Source organism: Microcaecilia unicolor, chromosome 2, assembly GCF_901765095.1.
Source record: "Microcaecilia unicolor chromosome 2, aMicUni1.1, whole genome shotgun sequence".
NCBI lineage: Eukaryota > Metazoa > Chordata > Amphibia > Gymnophiona > Siphonopidae > Microcaecilia > Microcaecilia unicolor.
In genome coordinates, this window is record NC_044032.1 from 233,500,895 (window position 1) to 233,513,264 (window position 12,370).

Genomic DNA, 12,370 nt, shown 5'->3' on the forward strand with positions numbered 1-12,370 from the left:
GATAACTGGTTATCTCTGCTGAATATTCAGTCAGCACCAAAAAGTTAACTAGCTATATCACGCAATAGCCGTCAATATTCAGCGCTGACCAGCTAAGTTTAGCGGGCAAATCGGACCACGTAAATAGCAGTCCTATCTTTGCCTGCTACTAACTTTAACAGGCCAGCACTGAATATTTGCTTAGCCTTTTACGTTAGCACCAGCCCAAAACCCCTAGATATTCAATGCCAGTCACCGGAAATGGCTCAGCATTGAATATCTGGGGTCAGCACTGACCACGGCACTTATGCAGGCTGCCTCTCGCCAGCTGAATATTGCCCCTCACCCCCGTCGGTGTTTTTGCTCAGCTGGGAGCATAAGGTCTTATTTGTCTAATATGACTCCCCTTCTGTGTGAGATTACTGTGTGGGGATCTTGTAAGGTATGACAACTTTCATTTCATGTGTGGAGAAATAACAGAATTCGGGGAAGCACTAGGGATATTCTACCAGTATAATGAAATACGAAATGGCAATAGCATTTCCTGCTTTCTTTCCTTTCATTTTCTAAATGAAAAAAAGGAAAATAAACAAACAGAAGTTTGTTTTTGTTAGTTTTATTTCTTTTGTAACATTTAACAATGCAGAAAGCCCCAGCCCTCTCCCACAAATTTAAAAAAAAGCCCCAGAATCCATCCTTCAAACCCCCCTGAACTGGCATCCATCCAACCAGACCTCTTGCCTCCTCGCCTCTTACTGATAGCTGGAGCCTGGGGAGTCCAGATGGGGCAGGACTGATCCCTAGTTGCTCATGCTGCACCAGTGCTGTACCTCAAAATTGTTCTGGCTCAACTCAGGCCATTGTCATTTGTATTAGGGCACCAGTGAGGCAGGGGCAAATGGAGATCCCTTCTGGCCTCTTTGGATTCTGTGAGCTGTGGCTGAGGAAGATGAGGTGAAGCGAATTAATAAAGGGGGAGGGAATATGAAGATTTTGGTTGAGCAGGCAGGTGAGGGGAGATGCTGGACTTGATACCATTTTTAATGTATTTTATGTCATTTTAAACAAATATCAAACAAACAAGAAATGGCCCTCCCTAAAACAAACAAACAAAGCAAAATGAAAAAATGTTTCTGGGCATGCCCCTAGAAAGTACAGACATAAGCATACAGGGTCTTTGGTTGTGAAGATGTAAACATAGAAACAAGAAAATGACTTCAGGTAAAGACAATATGGCCTGTCTAGTCTGCCTATCCATACCATCTGCTATCCCTTCCTCTCCCTTAGAGGTCCTATGTGCTTGACCTAAGCTTTCTTGAATTCAGATACAGTCTTTGTCTCCATCATCTTCACAAGGAGGCTGTTCCACACATCCACCACCCTTTCTGTAAAGATGTATTTCCTTAGATTACTCCGGAGTCTTACTCTCTTTTCACCTTCATCCTATGCCCACTCATTCAACAGCTTCCTTTCAGTGAAAAGAAACTCACCTCCTGTGCATTTATGCCATGAAGGTATTTATTTATAAAATGTATAACCTGCTTATATGTAAGTGGCTCATATTAAAAATAGGCATAAAATCCCACAACATAACTAAACAAATAAAAACAAAACCTGAATACATTCACATAATATCACACCAACAAGCACATAATATCAAACCCACAAGAGCATTTACATACTAGGATATGATTCAGAAAAAAGATAGATCATTAGTTTCTTAATTATACACCATCACATATTACATATTGAGAAAAGCTTGCAAAAAAAGATGGGTCTTCAATAATTTCTTAAAGTGCAGGAGGTTTGTACCCAGGGAGCTTATTCCACTGAAAAGGCATTTACTTTAGTATCTGCATAATTTATATTTTTCAGTACTGCTACAGAAAGTTGTCTCGCATTTTCAGATCTTAACTGGCGCAGAGGCCAGAGGACAGCTTGATGTAAAGTTTGATAAACTAAGGTCGAAATTTTGTACAGTATCTTATATAAAACTTGATAACCAATGCAACTGCTTGAACACTGATATTATATGATCAAATTTGGCACTTCCCATTATCATCCTTGCCCCTGAATTTAAAGCTTTGCAAAGTGCCTTGGCAATACCCAAGTACAGCATACAATAATCAATTTTTTGTCAATATCAGATCTTGTACGACCATTCTAAAATAATAAGCATAAAGGACCAAATTCTATAAATGGTGCCGTAAAAATTAGCACCGAAAAATCACACGGTTAGCATGATTCTATAAACTACGCTTAAAGATAGATGTTTATAGAATATGTTCACAAGCTGTTCTTGTGACTAACATTTTGGCGCACCCATTTAGGCCATCTAAAATCAGGCCTAAATATCTGAGCCTAAGTTAGGCGCAGATTGTGTTTATTCCATAATAGTGTGCATAGTTTTTTGAAATGCCCACAACTCACCCATTCCATTCTATGCCCATGGCCATGCCCCCTTTTTGGCTGCACGTATTAGAATTTATGCACACTGCATTGTAGAACACACCTAGAAAGTTGTGCGCGTAAGTTCTAATTAAAGCCAATTAGTGTCACTAATTGGTTGTTAAGTACCAAGATTAGCATGCACAAATTAAGGCAACAGATTGTCCCGTCCCGGGCTCTTACCTGCCGGCCCGCAGTAGGGGGCGAGGACCAACGGAGGCCGCGGGATCCGGGGCGGCGAGGACGAGCCGCCGACGGGGCTGGCGCTGCCGCGGGCCGCTCCGAGGCCGGCGATCCGCTGGGGCAAGCGCCGGCCTCGGAGAAGGAGATACGCCGGCCAAGATGGCGGCGCTGGCGGCGTCGTCCTCCTCGCTGGAGAGGACCCGCGAGCCAGCCCCGCCTACTCGCGCTGGATTGGCGCATCGATAAGGAGACCCCGCCCGCCGAGCAGGCTGGCCAATCCAGGCCTCCTGTGCCTGCCTGGGCCAGGGGGATTGGCTCCAGCTGCTGGCAGGGGAAGGACGGGCGGGGGATTTAAACCACGAAACGGAAGGAGTCCAGTGCTTCCGTTTCGTTCGTCAGAAGCCCACACAGTGGATCGGAGACTGTGTCTTCTTCAGCTAGCCGTCCTTGCTAGCCACCTTCAGAGACTGTGTCTTCTTCAGCTAGCCATCCTTGCTAGCCACCTTCAGAGACTGTGTCTTCTTCAGCTAGCCGTCCTTGCTAGCCACCTTCAGAGACTGTGTCCTCTTCAGCTAGCCGTCCTTGCTAGCCACCTTCAGAGACTGTGTCTTCTTCAGCTAGCCGTCCTTGCTAGCCACCTTCAGAGACTGTGTCTTCTTCAGCTAGCCGTCCTTGCTAGCCACCTTCAGAGACTGTGTCTTCTTCAGCTAGCCGTCCTTGCTAGCCACCTTCAGAGGCTGTGTCTCCTTCAGCAAGCCGTCCTTGCTAGCCACCTTCAGAGACTGCGTTCCTCTTCCAGCTAGCCCTCCCTGCTAGCCCTTGCAGAGACTGTGTCCTTTCCTGCGCTAGCCGTCCTTGCTAGCTGCCCTCTAGAGACTGAGTTGCTGACTACCAGCCAGGCCGACCGTCACCCCGCGGTTCCAGCAGTCCTGCTGACCGCCTGCAGCTGAGGGCTCAACCCTCGGTGAACGGCGGTCGCCGCGGGTGAAGATTCGGGGTGCACGGCGGTCCTTGGAGGTCTTACCAGGCCTCCGGGAACCTAAGGGCTCACCAACAACCACCACAGGACACAGATATAGAATTTGGGGGAATGTGTCTGTCTTAGTTTACTAATCATGCGAAACTGAAAAAAGGAAGATCTTACCACCTGCCTTATCTGTTCTTGTGTCGATAAGTGGGAGCCTAAAAATACACACAGACTCTTTAACTACATCTTCAGAGGAACAGATACATCTCCCAGCAAACGAACAACAGGAGAGGGCAAGTTTACCTGCCTGCCCACCACCATAATTTCAGTTTTTGACAAATTCAGTGCCAACCTTTTCTCTCATATCCAATGACCCACTCTATCTAAACAAAATTTCAATTTTCCAAAAGTATCATCACTTCAATCCTTTAACGGGAAAAACCCTGAATAGCAACATTCTGTAACTCACTTGTAATTCTTGGAATAATTTTCCCAGTGAAGACATATAAATATTGAAAAGGAGAGCAAGTAAACTGGACCGCCATGGCACTCCCATTTGGACCAGATACACAGAAGATACAATCCCATTAACCTTCACCTGCATAAGACTACCATTCAAATAAGACACAAGCCAATCATACACAGCCCCACATATACCCATTTCACCTAATCTAGACAAATGCATTTCAATATCAACAGCCAAAGAGAGACATCAAGCGTTACTAGGCAATAAGGATTATTATAATCCATTCCTCTTCTCATCTCATCCATTGTTGAAAGTAACAGTGTCTTCACACTGTGGGCTTTCCTAAAACTGTACTGAAACAGATCCAGTATTTGCCTGGTATCCACATAATCCCCCAACTGTTTCAAAACTACTTTCTCAATCACTGTACCTACCATGGGCATCACTGAAACTGGCCTATAACTTCCTGCCAATCCTTGATTTAATGCAAGGGTTTTCAATCCAGTCCTCGGGACACACCAAGCCAGTCTGGTTTTCAAGATATCCACCCTAAATATGCATGAGATAAATTTACATACACTGCCTCCATTGTATGCAAATTTATCTCTTGCATATTCATTGCGGGTGTCCTGAAAACATGACTGGCTGGCTTGTGTCCCCAAAGACTGGGTTGTGAACCCCTGATGTAATGTAATATTTTTTTTAATGATGGCTTTACTGTAGCTAATTTTAATACTATGGAGAGAGGTGTGGTAACCGTGTTAGTCCACTCTTAAAGGTTATCAATAGAAATCAAACAAAATAAAACATGGAAAAGAAAATAAGATGATACCTTTTTTATTGGACATAACTTAATACATTTCTTGATTAGCTTTCGAAGGTTGCCCTTCTTCGTCAGATCGGAAATAAGCAAATGTGGTAGCTGACAGACATTTGCTTATTTCCGATCTGACGAAGAAGGGCAACCTTCGAAAGCTAATCAAGAAATGTATTAAGTTATGTCCAATAAAAAAGGTATCATCTTATTTTCTTTTCCATGTTTTATTTTGTTTGATTTCTATTGATAACTAATACTATGGAGAAAATCCCTGAGCAGTCTGATGCATTCACAATGAATCTCATTGTTGGCGCTATAGGCCCTGCAAGTTACCCTAATAACAAGAGAAGAGCAAGGATCCACAACAAATTCAGCTGGTGTCAGAGTTCACACAATAGCTTCAACCTTCATGTCGGTCACCATTTGAAATTTCACCCAACAGGAATCAGTTATCTGTACCACTGAAATTTCACAATTCCTCATTCCCAACTCCAATTTTGATTTCCAAAATCACCATCTTATTCACCAACCATTGATCCAGGTACAAAAACTTAGGTTGTGAGCCCTCTAGGGACAGAGAAAGTACCTGCATATAACGTGTACAGCATTGCGTATGTCTGATAGCACTATAGAAACGACAAGTAGTAAAAAATGATTAGCAGTAAATATTGTGCAAATTCCTCAGCCCCCAGACCTTCACAATCATTACCATCATTACCCTTTGTCAAATATTTCACAGTATGAAACAAATGCTTTGGTCTAATCATTGCATTTCTTATCCTCTCTCTATAATAAGTATTTCTCACATTATCACAGTCAGATATTCCAACAATTTCACCTTATACGACTCATAATCATCAACATTTCATGTTTTCCTCCATGCCCTTTCTGATTTCTGCAACTTTTTTCTTAGATTTACCCTTCCCCTCTAATTTTTAATTCCCATATTGGCACTATAGTATCTCAAGCTTCTCTCAGTGGGCCATGCCAAACATCAGCAGCTTCCTTCACTGTCAAATCCTCATTAAAACACAAAATTGAAATCCACTTATCTTTCAAATCAGTAAGCTCAAACAAAGGATGGGTTTGCACCAGAGGTATATGTTTAGTTTTAAAATCATTATTATCCCCCAATGACATTTTGAAAGTAACACAAGCAGGAAGGAAGGAGTAGAGGCTGGCAAAAGGACGAACCACCACAGGAGATGTTGTTTAATCATACTTTATTCAAAGAACTATTCAAAGCACCAGTCAAAGGACCTGACACTGGCTGTGTTTCAGCTGTGAAAACCGCCTGCCTCAAGGGTCGCAGTCAAACTCTGTGGGCACAAGAGGTGTATAGCAGCTGGTGCAGAGCAGGGGCGTAGCTTTGAGGGGCCACGGGGGCCTGGGCCCCCGCAAATTTCATCCGGGCCCCTGGTTTGGCTGGCGGGGGTCCTCAACCTCCGCCAGCTGAAGCCTTCTTCGGCGCCCGTCTCCGGCGCAGCCGCATTCCTGCCCTACTCTTCTTCTTGCTCCTCCTGTCCTGTGCACGCTGACACTCCTTTACTTGAAACTGAGGAGCGTCAGCGTGCACAGGACAGGCGGAGCAAAAAGAAAGAAGAGTAGTGCAGGAACGCGGCTGCGCCGGACACCGACCCTGAAGAAGGCTTCAGCTGGTGGGGGTTGGGGACCCCTGCCAGCAAAGGTATTTGTTTGCGAGGCGAGGGGGGTGGCGGGGTGGCACTAAAAATGTGCCCCCAACCTCGGGCTCTGGCCCCCTCCCACCGTAAGGTCTGGCTGTGCCCCTGGTGCAGAGATACTTGTACTCACAAGAAAAGCCAGCAGGAGCAGTTCAATCTTTTCCCTGTCTGGTTACAATACAGCACTAGAAACTAGCAAGAGGTTGCCAGTACAAATATTTTTTGTACCAGCTACTATACACTTCTTGTGCTCACACAGTTTGACTGCGACCCCTGAGGCAGGCAAAACTCAGCCAGTGTCGGGTCCTTTGGCTGGTGCTTCAAACAGACCTTTGAATAAAGTGTGATTAAACAACATTTCCTGTGGCGGTTTGTCCTTTGGCCAGCCTCTACTCCTTCCTGCTTGTGCTGCTGTTTTGTAGAGGTTTCTTCCTGTTTGCTGTGCCTGCATTATAGAAGTAAGGACAACATGATCTGACCATCCCACCTCAGTCACCACTGGTCATTGAAACAGGGCCCTTTCCAACAAAGAAGACAAAAACACATTTGCCGTCTCCTGCCTTTCTTCCAAAGTATATATACTGAGATTTTTAAGTCTGTCCCTGATTTGCACACACAATTTAATTGAATAAGAAGTTAATTAGCGTCAATAATTGGCTTTTTAACAAGCAATTATTGGCACTAATTAGAATTAATTAAAATGTACATGCATAAATTTAGGCGCAGGATACATGCTCAAATTTTACACACAAGTCAAAAAAGGGATGCGGATATGGGAGGGTCATGAGTAGATCGGGGGTGCTCCTTTAAGTTACGTGCATAATTATTGAATAAGGTGGGATCCATGCCTAATTTAGATGTGAGCATTCGCACTACATTTCCATTGGTGTAAATACAGTCACAGTTCCTGGGCATAAGTGCTTTTCTATAAACCACGCCTATCTTTAAGCACAGTTTATAGAATAGAACTGAGTGGGGGTTTTCGGCACCATATATACAGTGGGGGAAATAAGTATTTGATCCCTTGCTGATTTTGTAAGTTTGCCCACTGACAAAGACATGAGCAGCCCATAATTGAAGGGTAGGTTATTGGTAACAGTGAGAGATAGCACATCACAAATTAAATCCGGAAAATCACATTGTGGAAAGTATATGAATTTATTTGCATTCTGCAGAGGGAAATAAGTATTTAATCCCTCTGGCAAACAAGACCTAATACTTGGTGGCAAAACCCTTGTTGGCAAGCACAGCGGTCAGACGTCTTCTGTAGTTGATGATGAGGTTTGCACACATGTCAGGAGGAATTTTGGTCCACTCCTCTTTGCAGATCATCTCTAAATCATTAAGAGTTCTGGGCTGTCGCTTGGCAACTCGCAGCTTCAGCTCCCTCCATAAGTTTTCAATGGGATTAAGGTCTGGTGACTGGCTAGGCCACTCCATGACCCTAATGTGCTTCTTCCTGAGCCACTCCTTTGTTGCCTTGGCTGTATGTTTTGGGTCATTGTCGTGCTGGAAGACCCAGCCACGACCCATTTTTAAGGCCCTGGTGGAGGGAAGGAGGTTGTCACTCAGAATTGTACGGTACATGGCCCCATCCATTCTCCCATTGATGCGGTGAAGTAGTCCTGTGCCCTTAGCAGAGAAACACCCCCAAAACATAACATTTCCACCTCCATGCTTGACAGTGGGGACGGTGTTCTTTGGGTCATAGGCAGCATTTCTCTTCCTCCAAACACGGCGAGTTGAGTTCATGCCAAAGAGCTCAATTTTTGTCTCATCTGACCACAGCACCTTCTCCCAATCACTCTCGGCATCATCCAGGTGTTCACTGGCAAACTTCAGACGGGCCGTCACATGTGCCTTCCGGAGCAGGGGGACCTTGCGGGCACTGCAGGATTGCAATCCGTTATGTCGTAATGTGTTACCAATGGTTTTCGTGGTGACAGTGGTCCCAGCTGCCTTGAGATCATTGACAAGTTCCCCCCTTGTAGTTGTAGGCTGATTTCTAACCTTCCTCATGATCAAGGATACCCCACGAGGTGAGATTTTGCGTGGAGCCCCAGATCTTTGTCGATTGACAGTCATTTTGTACTTCTTCCATTTTCTTACTATGGCACCAACAGTTGTCTCCTTCTCGCCCAGCGTCTTACTGATGGTTTTGTAGCCCATTCCAGCCTTGTGCAGGTGTATGATCTTGTCCCTGACATCCTTAGACAGCTCCTTGCTCTTGGCCATTTTGTAGAGGTTAGAGTCTGACTGATTCACTGAGTCTGTGGACAGGTGTCTTTCATACAGGTGACCACTGCCGACAGCTGTCTGTCATGCAGGTAACGAGTTGATTTGGAGCATCTACCTGGTCTGTAGGGGCCAGATCTCTTACTGGTTGGTGGGGGATCAAATACTTATTTCCCTCTGCAGAATGCAAATAAATTCATATACTTTCCACAATGTGATTTTCCGGATTTAATTTGTGATGTGCTATCTCTCACTGTTACCAATAACCTACCCTTCAATTATGGGCTGCTCATGTCTTTGTCAGTGGGCAAACTTACAAAATCAGCAAGGGATCAAATACTTATTTCCCCCACTGTAGAAGTTAGTCCCATATGCTTTATGATATAAGTACATAAGTATTACTATACTGGGACAGACTGAAGGTCTATCAAGTCCAACATCCTGTTTCCAACAGTGGCCAATCCAGGTCACAAGAACCTGGCAGATCCCAAAAACGTACAATGCATTTTATGTTGCTTATCCTAGAAATAAGCAGTGGCTTTCCCCCCCAAGTCCATTTTAATAATGGTCTATGGACTTTTCCTTTAGGAAGCCATCCAAACCTTTTTTAATCCCCACTAAGCTAACTGCTTTTACTACATTCTCTGGCAACACTGACCATTTTAGTAGCCACCCTTTGGACCAATTCCATCCTGTTTGTATTGTTTTGAAGGTGCAGTTTCCAGGATTGTACACAGTACTCTACATGGGGTCTCACCACCTTTTTCCTGCTGGCCATTTCTCTCCCTGTGTATCCAAGAATCTTTCTGGCTTTTGCCATCAACTTTTCTACTTGTTTAGCCACCTTATTTCCCCCAAGTCTCGCTCTTCTTTGGTGCATAGAAGTACTTCATCTCCTTTACTGTACTGCTCCCTTGAGTTTTTACAGTCCAAATACATGGCCCTGAATTCTTTAGCATTAAATTTCAGCTGTTAAATTCTAGACCACTCCAAGTTTTGCTAGATCCCTCCCCAAGTCGCTGATATTGCAAAGAGATCTAATCTGTGGTACTGCAAAGGCAAGCTCAGTTTGGGCAGACTGAATGGGCCTTGTGGAGCTTTTTTTTATTTTTTCATATTATGCTAACCATTATATACACTAATTAAATAGTCCCTAACACCTAGTGTTTAAATCATTTTTAACTATAACCAATATTTTTCACAGTATCTTTTTTCGGGGATATTCAAAATTTTTAACAGCGCAACCATCCAATCATTTTTCAATATAGTGATGGTGCTGTTTAACTCGTCATAATTCCACCCGTTTTCTTATTACTTTTTAATTAACCAAATCTAAAAGTCTTTATATAGTAAGTTCAAACTTCTCAAATAATGAACTGCAAATCAAATAAATCAAATAAATCAAATAAATATAAATATAACTTAGCTTTTAAATAGCTGTATGTAACATTGATTCTCCAACTTCAAACCTCCGCCAACTTGGCCAGGTTTCGAATTTTCTTCATCAGGGAAGAGGTTTGCATCTTAGATATTATTTCGGCATCAAAATAAAATGGCTACTATTTAATTAGTGGATTATGTTTTAATCCCCACACCATGTAAATAGTGGTCTCCTTAAGTTAAACCATTATATACAAGCACACATTTATGTAACGTCAGGGCTTTTTTTTTTGAGGGGGTACTTGGGGGTACTGAGTACCAGCACCTTTTCCATTGTCTGCTAAAATTGACCCATGGTCCCCAAGTTTTAATGAAAGACCTCAAGCTCTACACACTAATTCTGCCTTGTCATAGATTCTGTGAGTGGTTGCAGGGGTCCTGGCTATTGTGGGGTGGGTCCCTTAGTGATCACCCCACCCCCTGAAGGGTGGCCTGGCATTTGAATACCGGCACCTTTTTCGCTACCAAAAATGCACTGTGTAACGTTATCCATACATGATATCATGTCCTGTTTGAATTTTTATACCATGTTAATCATTAGATGTAACGTTCTCCAATATATGTTGGATATCAGTGTTTCTCCCTCCATATCTCATGTGGTTGTTTTCAATATCATGTTCTATTATATGTTTTTTTTTATATGATTGTATCCCCTTTTTTATATTTTGTATATTTTTTTATATATACAGTGATACCTCGGTTTTCGTTGATAATCCATCCGAAAAGAATCAATGAAAACCGAAACAGACGAAAACCGAGGCAATTATTTCCATAAGAATCAATGTAAATCCAATTCATTCGTTCTAGATACTCCAAAATACATACCAAAAACACATTTTATAGAGAATAAATATAGTCCCATGATGGAGCTAAAGGGAAAGGGATAACTTATTAGCAAGGGAAACACTTAACAGGGAAAATGAGATTTGAGCACATGTGATTTTATCTTGCGTGCGTTGCGTTAGACATGCGGGGTGATGCTCACACAATGAGAAACAACGCCACAATGAGCAGGAGAACGCGTGGGTCGCCCTTTGTTTTTGCAAAATTAGTAGTGAAAACCGAGGCAACCAATGAAATCCGAGACAAATTTTTCACTGAAAAAATCTACGAAAACCGAAACCGACGATAACTGAAGTCAACGAAAACCGAGGTTTCACTGTATATGATTGTATTTTTTTATATGATTGTAATTTGTTCCACATTTCTATAAGATTGTATTTATTGTTTTCCTATTTGTTGTGTTTTAGACTCCTGATGCGGGCACTTTGCCATGTTGAGTCCTGTTTTAACATTGATTAAAGACTCTTACACCTTCATGACATCTCCTGGTTTTTGGAAGAGTCATATTGATCACACTACTCCTCCCCCTTTTTTAAAACTTTTGTCCTGTTCATAGCAGATCCTGTTTTGTTTTTGTTGAGCTTTTTTTTTTAATGTCATATGCTGTTTTAATGAGTTCTTGGAATAATGAATCCAAGGTGGTTAAACCATTGCCTAAGTGGGATTAGTTATTTCAGGATAAATGTGGAACCATAAGCAGCAGTGAGGCCAGACTCTATACATCTCCTATGGAAGCAGAAATGTGTGTGAAGGTGGCCTCTGCAGGTTTTTATTCATGAAAATAAAAGTAAAGCTCACACTTTACCATTTCTTTGCATCCATATAAGAAGTGCCAGGGAAAATACAGCAAGAACACATCCTGCCAGCATTGTTCCGTAATAGGCTTTCTGCTCTGAGATCCCAGGGGATTTCAAGTTGTCTTTGTCTAAAGGAAAACAAACAAACATTGATTAGAAAGCTTGTTGGTTTCTTCACACAGTGTGCTTTTCACATAAGTGTAGCACCTCTGTTTCACAGCCTATTGCTCAGCTAAAAACAAATGAACAGGTGACCAGAGGTGAAAAAAATACCAACCACAGGGCTGAAGCAGGGCCGCCGAGAGGGGGGGATGGGGGGACAAAAGTCCCCGGGCCCTGCGCCACCGCAGTCAGGCCCGCCCGCCGTCGCTCCTGAACTAACTAACCTTAAACGCCTCCTTCCTTTCCTTTTACCACCTTTGCGGCAAGCAGCAGCAGGGTAGGCCACTCCTTCCTTCCGTGTCCCGCCCTCGCCTGACGTAACGTCCGCGAGGGCGGAGCACGGAAGGAAGG

At 43.3% G+C, this 12,370-nt stretch overlaps 1 protein-coding gene across 2 annotated transcripts in view; it reads right to left on the reverse strand.

Moving 5' to 3' along the window:
• Positions 1-12,370, reverse strand: part of LOC115462361 (programmed cell death 1 ligand 1-like) — a 77,376-nt gene that overhangs the window by 26,958 nt on the left and 38,048 nt on the right. For both annotated transcript variants that reach the window (XM_030192372.1, XM_030192373.1), the window contains one exon: positions 11,866-11,985. In XM_030192372.1, coding sequence (XP_030048232.1) covers positions 11,866-11,985 — 120 coding nt within the window. The remainder of the gene's footprint in view (positions 1-11,865; positions 11,986-12,370) is intronic.